A 16110-nucleotide genomic window follows, 5' to 3' on the forward strand; every position below is an offset into this window, starting at 1 on the left:
CACACACACACACATATATATATATATATATATATATATATATATATATATATATATATATATATATATATATATATATATATATATATATATATATATATATATATATATATAATTTTTTTTTTTTAGATGATGGTGTGGTGAACTGACCGGCTGTGTGAGTGAGTGAGTGAGTGAATGAATAAAGCAAAGAAGTCATGAACGGAGTGAAAGTATGAAGTGAGTGAATGAGGGAAGGAGGGTACCAGTAAAAAACGAGTGTTGTGGTGAGAGAGAGAGAGAGAGAGAGAGAGAGAGAGTACTGGTATCAATCCCAAATTCCTTCCCTTAAAATAGACAGCACTTCAGATATCTTTGTGAGGAGTGGTACAAAATTATGGCAAATGAAACAGAGACCCATGGTTAATGTCACGATAATGAGTAATATTTCAGTGCCATCAGTCATTCCCTTCGTAATGAGGCGAGGTAATTCACTAAAGTTCTTACCCATGCTTTCTTCCATCTTCCTCTTTTCTCGGTTCTTCATTTATGTGCAGTACAGTACGTCGCAATATTAAGATAATAAGTACAGTTTAGATGTTACGATGAACAAACAAATTGTAAAGGAGTGTGTATGTGTGTGTGTGTGTGTGTGTGTGTGTGTGTGTGTGTGTGTGTGTCCTGATGTCATTTGACCTGTCTCCATAGCTGCAGTTATCCAGTTTCTCTTTAAATTTGCTTACACTAGCAACTGTAAAACTATTACAGCTTAAACTATTCCAGAGATCAGTGCTTTGGTATAGGAAACTATATTTCTTGATGTCACTGAGACATTTACTCTTCTTAATCTTTTTGTATGTCCTCTTCTACATCTTGTTCCCTTATTTACATGTATCTCCAAAACTTGTCGGTCTAACTTTTCCATACTGTTTATTGATTTGCACACTGTTATTAAGTCTCCCCTTTCTCTTCTCTCTTCCAGTGTTATTAATCTCATTCTTAGTCACTCCTCATAAGTCTTTTCCTTCAATTCTGGCACCATCTTTGCTGCTGTCCTGTGCATTCTTTCCAGTTTCCTCAGTTGCTGCAGCGTACTCTAACTCAGGGCCTAATCATGGTTGTAATTATTTTTTTCGTCATATTCATGTCCATGTAGGTAAAAGCCACTCTAATGTTACTAAAAATCCTCTATGCGTGGCCAAAATTCCCACATGTGCTTCTCTGGTGACAGTGTGTCCTGGATAATCACCCACAAATCCTTTTCCTTATTACTTTTCTTTATCATATCTTCCCCCTTTTTATAGTTCTATGTAGGTCTCCTTGTACTTTTCCTGTGTGTGTGTGTGTGTGTGTGTGTGTCAGATATCCACACAGCTCTACAACACACACTTGCACACACACTGCACCCAAACCAGGCACTTAAGAAACTAAAGACTTATTGTTGTTTGAGATCCCTTAACACTCCCCATACTCTCCTTTTGTCTCATCCCACAGGCATTGTCCGTGATGCTTCCTGTGCTGTGGTTCCATCGTGGCAGGCATGGAAGTGCTTCTCGCTGCGTCGCCACCTCATGATCATTGAGAGCATAGACACAGACACAGAGGTGTGGCGCCTCTCCCCCATCGCCCTCATTGCCAACCCTGGTGAGCAATACAAGTCACCTTCTCCTCTTGTCCCCATAAATCTGTCGATGTGCCAGACTTTTATCTTGTTCCTTTAAATCTATTTACCAGATTGTCAATTCCACTTGGGATTTTTTGTAAGTGTCATTAATGCCGCCTCCTCCTCCTCCTCCTCCTCCTCCTCTCCAGGCCCCAGTGGGTACGTGGATCTCCTCAATGGACCAATGGACAGAGGCTGGTGTGCAGGCTACATGTGTCAGGAGCGAATCTCAACCTTCTTCTCAGTTGTGGTGACCGGGATGACATATGAGATGGCCATGACCAGCACGCCCCCTCAGGTACTGCTATGGTGCTTGTAGTAGTTGCAGTGGTTGGAATGGTAGTAGTAGTAGTAGTAGACAGTGATTGCAGCCGTGGTAGTAGTAGTTGTAGTAATTTTCAGCAGTATAATAATAATAGTAATTGGAGATAAACAGCAGGCAATTCACACCAATCTTTTTGACACATAACTTAACATCATTCAACCCAGCCTAACCTCACTTAAGCCACACTGACCCAGCACAACCTCACCCAACACTAACCCAGCCTAATCTAACCTAATCTAATCACTTACTGCTTCAGGTGCTGCATCTTTAACCTAACCTCACCACACTGATCCTCCACTCACATCACATCCTCAGGTGCTGTGTCTGCACCTGCCACACAGTCCATCCTCCGAGGCTGTTGTCCTACGCATCTTCTTCCCAAAGCCTCAGCGTTATGACATCTATGTGGATAGTGTCTTTGTTCCCCCAGCCAACCTTAACATCTCTGCAGCTGGCTACCAGCTGTTGCCTGAGGACCCCACCCACCCTCAGGCTTTCCTTCCCACACTGGACAATGTAAGGGATGGCTGTGTGCTGTGTTGTGTTTGGAATGTAAGGGATGGTTGTGTTGTGTTGGGAATGTAAAGAATGACTGTGTGTTGTGTTGTGTAGGGAATGTAAGGAATGGTTGTGTGTTGTGTTGTATTGTTTGAAGCACTGGAACTCTGTACTTTGCCCTGCCTCTCCCTGTCAGTTTGGGGCAAAGGAACAACTGCTCTGCCTTGTCTCTCCCTGCTAGTTTAGGGTAACAGAACAACAACTCAGCCTTGCCTCTTCCAGTCAGTTTTGTCATGCCTCTCCCTGTCAGTTTTGTCATGCCTTCCTGTCAGTCTTGTCATGTCTCTCCCTATCAGTTTTGTCATGCCTCTCTGTCAGTTTTGTCATGCCTTCCTGTCAGTCTTGTCATGTCTCTCCCTGTCAGTTTTGTCATGCCTCTTCCTGTCAGTTTTGTCATGCCTTCCTATCAGTCTTGTCATGTCTCTCCTTGTCAGTTTTGTCATAGCTCTCCTTGATAATTTTAAGCAAGGGAAACACTGTTGTGGCATGCCTGTCCCTATTGCCATCTCTCCAGCTCACCCAGACCCTCCCCTGCAGGTAGTAGGGACCAATTACTTCCAGCGTAGTGCCAAGCTGGTCCATGTGGTGCTGCGCGGAGGCCACGTCCTTGACATCAAGACCACACCCGTGATCACCCTCACCAGTGGCCTCATGGTGAAGGAAGATGAGTTTTATGAGCAGAACCTTGTGATGAATCTGGCCAACCTGTTTGAGGTATCCCCAGACAACATCAGGGTCATCAGTGTTATGCGGGAGGACTCCAAGAGACAGCAGGGAAGGCTGGAGGTGGGTATAGTGCTGGCTGAAGTGATGGTGAGGATGTGTGTTGGTGGGTCTGGTCTATGTTGAGTCCGACTGTGGTGGGTGCAGCTGTGTTTGGTGTGGCTGTGTTGAGTCTGGTTTTGTTGGGTCTGTGTGTTGTGTGTGACCATGTTGTTTGTGGCTATGTTGGGTGTGGCTGTGTTTGGTTTGGCTGTCTGGGCTGCCTGGTCTCCCTTGCTAGTAGCTCAACATGCAAGACTTGTTCTTAAAGGTTTGGGAGTTTCAACTAATTGTAGATCTAATGGAATTTGTCTGGATTTTCAAGGTCATTTTTATTACTCTTGTGATAGGGAATGATCTCACCATGAAAGGGCAGAATTAAACCAGTTTATGCTGTGATGCCTTGCTGTGGAAGTATGTGGACAGCTGTGCTGTGCCTAAGCTCCTGGGATGTAGCAGTCCACAAGACTGTCCCTTTCTGCTAGGTGCTAATGGAGCTAAGAGTGTGAGTGATGTGTGCAGGAGTGTGTGATGCTTTTTCTGGGCCATCCTGTGTGAGATTGCCAGCCTGGTATATAGATAGATAGATAGTGGTAGTTTAACAAGGACTGTGACAAAATTGCCTATGAGATTCTTACTATTCATTATATATGAAAATAATTACCAAAGAGAACAAAATGTTTAAGAATATAACTTAAATTTGTTTAGGCTGAAGTGGCCAGCGTTCCAACTACAAGCCTGAATGGTGAGGGGGAGAAGGGAGCAACTGGCGGGGAGGTGATTCCCTATGAGAAGCTGGTGCAGAGTCTGGAAAAGGCCATCAATAGATTCCAGGACGAATCATGCAGCAACTGTGCCTCTCTCTCGGTAAAGTGAATCTCTGCTCTCTGTTCCTTTGTGATCTTATGTTATCTCTTCCTCCAGTGCCTTCTCTTAAGGCAGACACTGTTCTTTGTCCCTTTTCTAACTTGAATCACCTCTCCCTCCTGTAACTCCTCTTGGTAAAATGGCACTGTTCTCTGCCCCTTTACTGCCTTGAACCATGTCCTCCTGCACTTTGTCAACAGCTGAATCATTAACAGAGGTAGTGTGTTCCTCCAGTCCCCACCTCTCTTCCTCAGGTGAGTGACCCCATCGAGCCACCACCCAAGGAAGCCCCTCCAAAAGCCACAGAGGAGGAAGGCACTGTTGTCATTCCAGATGTCGAACCGTTCTACAAGCAGCAGGAGAAGGAGGTGGCAGAGAAGATCAAGGAGAGCCTGGCAGTGACAGAGTATGTCGAGCCATCCAGTATATTGGTGCTGAGTGGTGTGCCCAGCAGTGTGGTGCAGTACACAGTGTTTGAAATGCAGCCGTCTGTCACTGTACTGGGTAAAGAGGTGTGTCTGTAGTTGTAGTATACAGGACCTGAGCTACACATCTCTGGTTCTGTCTCCATCTTTATTCATCCATCAGTTTATGTACATTTCTTGCCACCATCACCTTTGCTTGTCTACTTGTGGTATACAGGGGCTGGGCTACACTCCTTATCCCATCTCTGTATTCATTCAGTCCTTGTGTGTGTCTTTGTATGTGTGTGTGTGTGTGTGTGTGTGTGTGTGTGTGTGTGTGTGTGTGTGTGTGTGTAATAAACCTTCAGGCCTTTTTGTTTCTCATGAAAGGACTCAAAGATCCACCAATAATTATTCTCTCTCTCTCTCTCTCTCTCTCTCTCTCTCTCTCTCTCTCTCTCTCTCTCTCTCTCTCTCTCTCTCTCTCTCTCTCTCTCTCTCTCTCTCTCTCTCTCTCTCTCTCTCTCTCTCTCTCTCTCTCTCTCTCTCTCTCTCTCTCTCTCTCTCTCTCTCTCTCTCTCTCTCTCTCTCTCTCTCTCTCTCTCTCTCTCTCTCTCTCATCCTCTCCTCAGGGTGCACCCATCAGTGACCTGGGCCACAAGAGTGATCCCTGGCAGGTCACGGCTAGTTTGTCAGGAGCTCCGCCAGGTGCCATCCTCATTGGCACCACCACAGTTCCCTACAGGAACAGCACTGCCACCTTTACCGACCTGTCTGTCAGCAAGCCCGGGGAAGGGTACAACCTCTCTTTCACCATCACCTTCCCCAGCTATGCTCCAGTCCTCACTGCCACCCTGGTGGAGACCTTCAGGTAGGTACAAGTCTTTTTTATGTAAGAGGGGGACTGGTCAAGGGCAACAAAAAGTGCAAAAAAAAGCCCAATGAGAGTGCCAGCCCCTAAAGAGAGGTCAAAAGGACCATCCAAAGGATAAGTGTCTGGTGTAAGAACAGAAGAATAAGAAAATAAGTGAAGCTGTAAGAAGCCATCAGGTCTATACATGGCAGTCCCTGTACAAAACATGCCTACCTATTTCCACCTATCAACCTCATTCTTAAACCTGTGTAATCTTATTTTAAAGCTCACAAAAGAATCAGAATTAACAGCCTCATTACTGAGTCCATTCCATTCATCCACCACTCTATTTAAGAACCAATTCCTTCCTATCTCTTAAATTTAACTTAATCAGGGTACATTAATGGAAGTCTCTAGGGATTAGGCCTAGACTGAAAACCTCAAGTCTGACATGCCAAAAAGGAGAGAAAAGGATCTCAGTATTTACTATTTGCTATTGGAGTCACATAAGTGATCTAATAGCTGGTCATCTTTTGGTCTCCCCTCAGTGCATAAGTGATTTCTTCTTTTTGCCTTCCCTCAGCTCAACACAGATGAGTGCAGCAATGGTCCTGCAGCAGCCCAGCATAGTGCAGGCCAGACAGCCCATCGCCATCACTGTTCAATTTGTTGACGAGGATTCTGGCTTGGTGCTGGATGGCCAGGCCTTCAAGGTGAGGAGACAGACAGGCATGATTGCCTTAAATGTTGCATATAAAGAGTAACAAAACAGTATAATCTTTGTTAACATGATGTGTTCAGTTTGTTGACAAGGACTCTGGCTTGGTGCTGGATGACAAGTCTTTCAAGGTGAGGAGACAGACAGGATTTTTTTTTATTTATTTATTTGATTTTTTTTTTAAGTAATAAAACTATCATTTCTATTATTGTTATCATGAGGTGTTCAGTTTGTTGACAAAGATTCTGGGTTGTAGTTTGATGGCAAGGCATTGAAGGTGAGGAAATGGACAGAAATCAAGGTAAATTTTTTTGGATAGAGTAATATAACAATATTCATTCTGTTATCAAGAGGTGTTCAGTTTATTGACAAGGACTCTGGCCCAGTACCTGGATGACAAGACTTTAAAGGTAGGGTAGACAGGAATTATCAAATCAAGTTTATTTTTTGCATATATGTATGGAGTAATAAAGCAGTATTATTTATGTTATCATGATACATTCATTCAGTTTGTTTACAAAAATTCTGGCTTAATGTTTGATGGTGAGGCTTTCAAGGTGAGGAGATGGACAGAAATTACCAAGTTAATTAAGGGACTGTAATCCACATTTTTGGATGAAAATGTATGCAAAAAAACAAAATTGGGCTGTGCACGCTGAAAAATCATCCAGCACTTTGGCAACAATCTGCCAAAGTTTGAGCCGTGTGTCTGGGGTGTGACTTGTTTACAATCAGGCTTTAGATTACACCTTGTGGTACTCCTTATGTTTTGCTATTTTTCATGTACTGTATCTGTTTTTTTTTTGTGTGTGCATGATTTTTTAAGACTTTCTTCAGATGTGTGGCATGTTATCCTTAAGTGGTGGGAGGGGAGGGAGTGGGGCAGTAGTTACTTGATAATGAGTCAGTACTCAGTTGGCCTAAGGTGAGGACAGGGCATGTGTGTACTGCCACGCTGGTGTCAGACCACCCACACAACTCATAAAATTTATGAGAGAAATTGTGTTATTATCTTCTGTGAAGACTATGACAGAATGCCATGACCCAGGAAATACATACTTCTGTGACTTGGCCAGCTACCACCACCACATACCTTCAGTATGCTTAGTGCATTACAGGCCTTGCTGTGAGTAAAAAAAAAAATTGTAATAGAAAAAAGTAGATCAGCTGTTTTCAAACCTGACAGTGGTGATGTGATGAATTGTGATGTATCATTTGATGCATCATCTGACGTCAGATGAAAAGATGATGAGATGCCTCAAAGGCATGACCTGCAATGAACACCTGCATTCATGAGTGTGGAGAATTGTTCCAAGTATTGGAATACTTCAGACAGGACAGTGAACTTCCCAATTGTGACGGGCGTCTGCAATTACAATGTAGGCTGCTTGTCAAGTGGCTTCACAGACACTCTTGGAGCTGAGTTTATCATTACACTGGAGGAGTACCTGAAGGCCAGAGATGCAGCCATGGACACACACTCAGACTATCTTGGTACTGAGTTTGTCACTACACTGGAGGAGTACCTGAAGGCCAGAGATGCAGCCATGGACACACCCTGCAGGGGGAAGCAGAGGAACACCCCAATTCACACAGATATGGAGTGTGTTGCAGGGGTTGATTGATGATGCAATAAATCACACTTCTCAAATGTAAGCCTTTCTTCTTTAAAGTGATACTTCATCATTAGTTTTATGTGCTATTTACTTTTTTCGTTGTGTATGTCTGCATTGCTCACAGATTTTATGTAAAGATTTTTATTTATTTCATTAAGATATATTTTTCATATGCATAAGTACACATTTTCTAAGTTACGTTGAAAGTCACACACTAATATATATCTTTTCCCTACTATAAAAACATCTTTGTGTAGAATGTGCATAAAATTGATTTAGCAGTAATTACTTTTGTCACTGATAATTTTTAGATAATAATGAGTTGATTTAGTTTTAAGGAGTTATGAGTTAAAAATTGTATAGATATAGAAATTTATATATTAACTTTTCTTCCTCTTATTTTTTTATCTATCATCCTACAATTTGTACACACTTAAATAGGCATCATAGCTACCGTAAGTAAAAATAAATCATGTTTGTCGGTTAACAGTTTCAAAAAACCTTACCAAAAGCAGACCACAGTCTTGTAAGTTTACATTTTGTTAAGCCAAACCTCCTGGGACCATATGCATTATCACTAAATTACTGCTTAAACATTAAATCATCGTTTTACATCCTCAATATGGTGGAACTTGCCACTTAAATTCTGAAAGATACCGTCTGAAGTCCTCAAGATGCATCATAAAAGATGGGTTCACCTAGGCTGCAATGCTACACTGGCTGTGCAATCCTATAGCCTGACGCTGGCGATGCGATGCTTGCCACGTGAGTATTCACACCGTAAATGATGCTGTGCTGTCAGACAGTGCTTGCATTAATTGTCACATCACTCAGTAGCTCAGTGCATCTGCAGCATCATGGGAGACATTGCTCTGTGGTCTCTTGAGGAGGAACTACTGCTTCTAGCTGTGGCAAAGAAAAAGAAATTGAGTGCATGAAATAAATCCAGCAAGACCAACATACAACCAGGGGTATTTCTGTAGTTCTTCTATAAGTTGTTCCATAGCAAACAGTTTGCACCTTTTCTTCCTAGGGGAGCAACAAGCAGTAATGACTGGAAGCTACACAGCTTTGCATCATACGCATCGTATAGCTAGTGTAGCATCACAGCCAGTGTGAACCTGCCTTTAAGATTGCATCCTATCAGCAAGCAAGGCTGTGCTAGATTAACTCCACTGACACTGCCAGCAGCAGCAACAGACTTTTCATGACAAGAAGGAAGTCCTGAATGAGTTGGATGACTGAGCTGAAGACATATCGGCTGGTCTGTACTGGGATCATTGTGATTGATTTTGTGTGGGAAATACTGAAGAGACCAATTTCAAGAAATAAGGCTCTCTCCCCTGAGATGCAAGTGTCCATCACTCTGTGGTACTTCACAACAGGCAAGATGCAACACATCAGTGTGGATGACTTGGGGCCCTCACAGCAGACCACCAGCAGGGTCATCAGTAACACAGTGATGCATGCACCACCTTGGTGTGCAGTCAAAGTTGGCACCACCTGATTGTTGTTTTGACAAAATGACAACAGTGGTAAATAAATACCTTCAATAATTAAGCTTAAACTAGTCAGATTATTGTTGAGAACCATTAAATGAATATATTTGTTTTATTATACATATCATTTTTACTCGTTATCAGCCGTTTCATGCAAGATTCATCAAAAAGCACTACATGTCTGCTTATGTCAGCCGGTAGTGGTGTTAGCACCTTAAGAAAGTAACTCAACAGAGTCCCCTGCTAGGACAGTCACTTAGCACTCAAGTCCCATAATTCAAGTTCCCTTACTAGCTAGGATGTAACCATAGCAGAGTTTTATAAGTATGGTTGCTAGGGTGTTGTAGGGTGGTCCACAAGACTGTTCCTTCCCACCAGAGACTGATGGGCCTAAGAGTGTGAGTGATGTGTATGTGAGTGAGTGGTGCTTTTGTCTGGGATTGGTGGCCTGGTATATAGATAAATAGATAGATGAAGGAAGTAAAATTATACCTCATCTGTTATCCTTCCATAAGAAAGGGCAGGAGTTGAGAGAAATTGCATCTGTACTGTATTTTCTTTCCTGAGCCTCTTCTCTCTCCTCCTCAGGGCCAGACATTTGTGGGTGAACTGCTGGCAAAGACTGCTGAGGGACACTGAGGTTATTCAGAGGTATGCCAAGTGAGAAACAGAAGAGAATATTACAAGGAGGAGGTAGTAGACATCTGCTGAAATGATTACTCCCAGTGAAGTCTAAAGCACTGGATCAGGGAGTGCTGTGAACTTATCATTAAATCCAGCTATGATCTCACTGAACAGTTCTCTTTGTGTCTTCCTATACAAGGTGGAAGTCACAGCCTGCCCTTTAAAGACAACTCTCTTCCTTCACACAAAACTACAAGCACCTAATTACACATACACCCTTCACTCAAAATTCAAAATTATCATGACAACTCCTACACCAGCCTTGAAGTCCCCATCTGGGGAGGGGACCACAAACGTCCCCAGGTCGAACTGCTCTTCTGGTATTGACCCTAAGTGTCTTGACATCCCCCTCAATTTTTTCTTCATTAACTTCTGCATCATTCGCAGTCTTAGATCTAATTTTCAATCTGTAAAACACCATCTCTCCTCTACTAAACCTCATTTTCTTTTCCTCACTGAAACACAGGTGTCTGAGGCAACTGACATTAACCCCATTTCTATTCTCTCATACTTTCTCTATCCTCATTTTCACTCCAAAGCTGGATGTTGCATTTATGTGTGCAACAACTTAACCTGCTCTTGTGCCCACACTATTGAATTTTCCAAGTTTTCCACCATCTGCCTATGACAAGAGTCACTCTCAAACTAAATTTATCTGTGCTGTATACCTCTCACCTCACTCCTCTGACTATAAGAAATTCTTTGACTACTTCCAAAGTGGAGCACATTTTGAGTCTCTTCCCTTTTGCAGAGATCTCCATTCTCGGAGACTTCAATGTTCACCACCAACTTTGGCTTTCCTCTCCCTTCCTGGTGAACTAGCCTTTAACTTTGCCATCCTCCACAACCTAGAGCAATTGGTGCAACACTCTACTCATAATCGTAACTGTCTTGGAGATGCACCCAACATTCTTGACCTTTTCATAACCTCTAATCCTTCTGCTTATGCTGTCACCCTCTTCTCTGTTGGGCTCCTCCCATCACAATCTCATATTTGTAGCTTGTCCCATCGCTCCAATCTCTCCTCAGCATTCCATAAGCAGAAGTGCCTCTGGCATTTTACCCCTGCTAGTTGGGGGAACCAGAGAAGGTATTTTGCTGATTTTTCTTGGAATGACTACTGCTTCTGTGTCAGAGACTCATCTCTGTGTGCTGATTGCATAACAGAGGTGGTAGTGTCTGGCATGGAGGCGTATATTCCTCACTCTTTTCTTGAACTAAACCTTCCAAACCTTGGTTTAACACAACCTGTTCTCATGCTATATATGATAGAGAGGTGGCCCACAAAAGGTTCTTGAGCCTTCCATCATCAAAATCTCATAGGCTTTATATTTTTTGCCTGGAACCATGGTAAGTCTGTTCTACAACTAGCCAAAAACTCATTCATTAATAGAAAGTGTCCAAATCTTTCAATATTTAACTCCCCTCATGACTTCTGGCATCTAGCCAAAAACATCTCCAATAACTTTGCTTCTTCTTCTTTCCCTCCTTTATTTCAACCAGATGGCACCATTGCTATCACATCTATCTCTAAAGCTGAACTCTTAGCTCAAACCTTAGCTAAAAACACTACCTTGGACAATTCAGGGCTTGTTCCTCCCTCTCCTCCATCCTCTGACTACTTCATGCTACCTATTAAAATTCTTTGCAATTATGTTTTCCATGCCCTTGCTGGCCTAAACCCTCGGAAGGCTTATGGACCTGATGGGGTCCCTCCTATTGTTCTCCGAAATTGTGCCTCCATGCTTGCACCTTGCCTAGTCAAACTCTTTCAGTTCTGTCTGTCAACATCTGCCTTTTCTTCTTGCTGGAAGTTTGCCTACATGCAGCCTGTTCCTAAAAATAGTGACTGTTCTAATCCCTCAAACTACCGTCCTATTGCTTTAATTTCCTACATATCTAAAGTTTTTGAATCTATTCTCAACAGGATGATTCTTTAAACATCTATCACTTAACAACCTTTATCTGATCACCAGTACAGGGTTCCATCAAAGCCGCTCTACTGGTGATCTTTTGGTTTTCCTTACTGCGACTTGGTCATCCTTTTTTTAAAGATCTTGGTGAGACTTTTGCTGTTGCCTTAGACATATCACAAGCTTTTGATAGAGTCTGGCACAACGCTTTGATTTCCAGACTACCCTCCAACAGCTTCTATCCTTCTCTCTGTAACTTAATCTCAAGTTTCCTTTCTGACCGTTCTATTGCTGCTGTGGTAGACAGTCATTGTTCTTCTCTTAAATCTATTAACAGTGGTGTTCCTCAGGGTCCTGTCCTGTCACCCTCTCTCTCTTCTTATTATTCATCAATGACCTTCTGAACCAAACTTCTTGTCCCATCCACTCCTACACTGATGATACCACCCTGCACTTTTCAAATTATTTTCCTAGACGTTCAACCCTTCAGGAAGTAAAGAGTTCACACAGGATAGCCACAGAACACCTGAGTTCTGATTTCTCTAAAATTTCTGATTGGGGCAGAGCAAACTTGGTATTATTCAGTGCCTCAAAAACTCAATTCTTCCATCTATCAACCCAACACATCCTTTCAGATAACTATCCCCTCTTCCTCACTGTCCCCTTCTTCTACACTGAACATCCTCAGTCTGCCCTTTTCTTATAATATAAACTGGAAACTTCACATCTCATCTCTAGCTAAAACAGCTTCTATGAAGTTAGATGTTCTGGAATGTGTCCTCCAGTCTTTCTCCTCCCCCCCCCTCAGCTGCTAACTCTGTACAGGGACCTTATCTGTCCATGTAGGCTTCATATGTCTAGGGGATTCCACTCATACTGCTCTTCTAGACAGTGTGGAATCAAAAGCTTCTCGTCTCATCAACTCCTCTCCTCTAACGGACTGTCTTCAGCCTCTTTCTCATATTACATCTCTTGCTATCTTCTGCTATTTTCATGCTAACTGTTCTTCTGATCTTGCTAACTGTATGCCTCCCCTTCTCCCACGGCCTCATTGCACAAGACTTTCTTCTTTCTCTCACTCCTATTCTGCCCACCTCTCTAATGCAAGAGTTAACCAATATTCTCAATTATTCATCCCTTCCTCTAGTAAACTCAGGAACTCCCTGCCTGCTTCTGTATTTCCACTTCCTGTGACTTGAATCCCTTCAAGAGGGAGGTTTCAAGACACTTATCCTTCAGGTTTTGACTACCGCTTTGGACCCTATTCAGGGACCAGCATGAAGTGTTTTTTTGAGGGGGGTGGAGGGGGCGAGGGGGGTTGTTACCCTTGGCCGGTGTCCCTCCTGCATAAAAAAGAAATAAAATAAAATAAAAACGTCAGAGAGACATACACAAATAAATAAACACCACCCATATCTTCCCAATACAAATACTGACAACAGACCCTTTGTCAGGCTGTATGTACCAGATGAGGCCGTGTCAATGCTCACCTTTGAGAACGTCATATTTGAGGCATCAGACGTGAGACAGCAACTCATAGCCAAGGTTGCTGTTGTCCCTGCCGGCTGGTACATGGAGTCCTCTTTGCCACGTGAGTATTGGTGTCAGTCTGGTAAAGTCTGGAGCTCCTGTCTGTGTCTGTACTTCCTTATACAAGACACTTCTTAACTTTAGAGTAATTATTTTGGCTCTGTCATGTAGAGACTGGCACCTCAGTGAGCCTTTTCATTTTTTTATTTATTTTATTTTATTTTATTTTATTCCTCTCTCTCTCTCTCTCTCTCTCTCTCTCTCTCTCTCTCTCTCTCTCTCTCTCTCTCTCTCTCTCTCTCTCTCTCTCCCTCCTTTTTGTTGGCCTTGGTGAGTGTGTTTTTTCCTCTCGCATCCTTCAGTAATATTCTTTTCTTCATGCCTCCTGTGTTCTTTTTGCTTCTATTCTATCTTTCATTATACTTTTCTGTTATATCCTTCATTTACATCCTTTTTCTCCTCCTGCAGTGTATTCTTTTTCCTTCTTATCATATCTCATCTTTCAATATCTTTTTCTTCATCTTTGCTGTATTCTTTCTCCTCTACCTTATCCTTCATTATCCTCTTCTTCACTCATTCTGTATTCCTATTTATTTTTTTAATGCACACTTTCCTCCACACACACATTTAAACCTTTCTGTCATGTATAGTTATTTCCACCCCCTCCTTGCCACACACACACACACACACACACACAAACACACACACACATGTAGGAGTACATAGTGTAACTTCACCACCCTGTGGGCAGTCACACTTACACTTTTAGGGTCCGGTGCTTCCTGCATACGTGACGGTGAACTTACCCCGCGGCGCTCCGTGTTCTCCCCTGGCTCCCCTCAGAAGGCGAGTAGTAAAACACACTTGTGGCTTCTGGCCCTCTATTCTCCGTTGCTCACACTACACAGTAGTCCTATGCTGTAGTTCGGCACCCCGGGCCTCTTGTCGACCCTCGGAAGGCTTCTTGACGCCTCGCTCCAGCTCACAAAGGAACATACAAGTACCGAAGGCAGTGTCGGCGACGCGCGGGCTTTCTTCCCTCACCAGTGTTCTCCCGCCACTCTGTCTCCCAAACTGTTCCGCCACCAATCCCAGGGCTGCTACACGTCACGTGATACTCCCGAGCCCCAGGGTAGGCGGCCGGCGAGGTGACGTAGTGTGACGTCATCCTCCACTTCAGCTGGGACTCAGTCTGGGTATCTTCATGATCTTGCCCTCTCGTGACACTACCCCCTCCTGTAAAGAGACTGAGCGCCCTCGCTCCCCAACTCTCTCTATTCCCTTTAGGTTACAGATACACCCCCAAAAACAAGAAAATAATACTTCAACTTTAGGTATATCAAAAATCAACAAAGAACATAATCCTCACTCCATTTGGGTGGATGCCGCTCCCATCTGGGTCTCCCTACTACAGGTCCAGCGTCGACATCCGCCAGTGCCCCCTCCAAGGGACACAACTCATCCGCTCCACCTTCCTCCATCACCAGCGGCTCAGGCTCTCTCAGGTCCAGGTCTCCGTCATCCTCCATCACCAGGGGCTCGTCGTCCCCAAGGCCCTTGTCCTTGTCCTCCTCTTCGTCACTGGTCAGGAGAGCAGCTCGCTCTCCCCAGGAGAAGCTTCCAGGGCCATGGTAACCCCAGAGCCTGTCAGCGTGCACCACCCGTGCCCGCTTCCTTGGCCCTTGGCGTATCCTGAAGGTGACGTCCGAGATGACCTTCTCCACCACGTATGGCCCCTCCCAGGGGCTCTGGAGCTTAGGGGACAATCCTTTCTTACGCCGAGGGTTGTGCAGCCACACCTGATCCCCCTCGCTAAAGGGTGGTGCCGTTGCCCGGCGGTCGTACCGGTCCTTCATCGCCTCACCGGACACCTTCAGGTTACCCCTCACCTGATGGTGCACCTCCCGGAGACGGTCCTGTAGGGCTGTAGCGTACTGGGTGATGGTAGTGGGCAGGTCTTCATCCGGCGGCCTGCCAGTCATGAGGTCCACTGGTAGCCGGAGCTCCCGCCCACACATCAGCCGGGCTGGCGTGTAACCGGTCACCTCATGCACGGCGGACCGGTAGGCCAAGAGAAGCAGGGGGATTTTTAAGTCCCAGTCCTCCTGCCCTTCCTGGCAATATTTGGCCAACTCCTGCCCCAACGTGCGGTTGTAGCGTTCCACCATGCCATCCGACTGCGGCCGCAGGGGTGTAGTACGAGTTTTCTTGACGCCCAGCAACTGGCAGCACTCCCGGAATACTGCCGACTCAAACTCCCTGCCCTGGTCAGAGTGCAGCTCGTGCGGCACGCCAAACCGGGCGAAGAACTCGTCCACTAACACACCTGCCACGGTGGCAGCCTCATGGTTTGGCAGCGGATACGCTTCCGGCCATTTAGTGAAGTAGTCCATGGTCACACACACAAAGCGGTTACCTCTCAGTGTCTGAGGGAACGGACCCAGGATGTCCACTGCCACCCTCTCCATAGGTGCCCCAACCTGATACACCTGTAAGGGAGCAACTGTCTTTCTCCCAGGGCCCATCTTCCCACAGCACACGTCACACACTTTGCACCATTCACTAACATCCTTCCGCATGCCTACCCAATAAACCCGCTGCTTTAACCGCCCTAGCGTTTTCCTCACACCGAAGTGACCACTTGCATTTCCACCGTGAGCCTCGCGCACTAAGGCCTCCCTCATATTCACAGGGACAATTGTTTGCCAGAAGGCCACACCGCCGTCACATGACTCCCAC

General features: G+C 44.5%; 1 protein-coding gene across 3 annotated transcripts; it reads left to right on the forward strand.

The window, feature by feature from the left end:
* The first annotated feature begins 1102 nt into the window (after window positions 1-1102).
* LOC135098414 (fibrocystin-L-like) lies at window positions 1103-13610 on the forward strand. 3 transcript variants are annotated; one of them, XM_064000753.1, is made up of 10 exons: window positions 1108-1623; window positions 1792-1940; window positions 2283-2483; window positions 3063-3311; window positions 3996-4154; window positions 4409-4666; window positions 5191-5429; window positions 5995-6124; window positions 9833-9895; window positions 13296-13610. In XM_064000753.1, the coding sequence occupies exons 1-9, from the start codon at window positions 1551-1553 to the stop codon at window positions 9881-9883; spliced, it is 1509 nt and encodes a 502-aa protein (XP_063856823.1). In that variant the 5' UTR covers window positions 1108-1550; the 3' UTR covers window positions 9884-9895; window positions 13296-13610. The 3 variants fall into 3 exon arrangements, with proteins under 3 accessions (XP_063856824.1, XP_063856823.1, XP_063856822.1); XM_064000752.1 differs by lacking the exon at window positions 13296-13610 and having other exon boundaries at window positions 9833-10039; XM_064000754.1 differs by lacking the exons at window positions 2283-2483; window positions 13296-13610 and having other exon boundaries at window positions 1103-1623; window positions 9833-10039.
* The last annotated feature ends 2500 nt before the right edge of the window (window positions 13611-16110 follow it).

This window comes from Scylla paramamosain, unplaced genomic scaffold (genome assembly GCF_035594125.1).
Source record: "Scylla paramamosain isolate STU-SP2022 unplaced genomic scaffold, ASM3559412v1 Contig60, whole genome shotgun sequence".
Taxonomy (NCBI): domain Eukaryota; kingdom Metazoa; phylum Arthropoda; class Malacostraca; order Decapoda; family Portunidae; genus Scylla; species Scylla paramamosain.

Bases quoted from the DNA above. Each gene is read 5' to 3' on its own strand.
- LOC135098414 (XM_064000753.1), top strand. From the start codon at position 1,551: ATGATCATTGAGAGCATAGACACAGACACAGAGGTGTGGCGCCTCTCC. The intron at 1,624-1,791 runs GTGAGCAATACA...CCTCCTCTCCAG, and splicing joins CGCCCTCATTGCCAACCCTG to GCCCCAGTGGGTACGTGGAT. The intron at 4,155-4,408 runs GTAAAGTGAATC...TCTCTTCCTCAG, and splicing joins GCAACTGTGCCTCTCTCTCG to GTGAGTGACCCCATCGAGCC.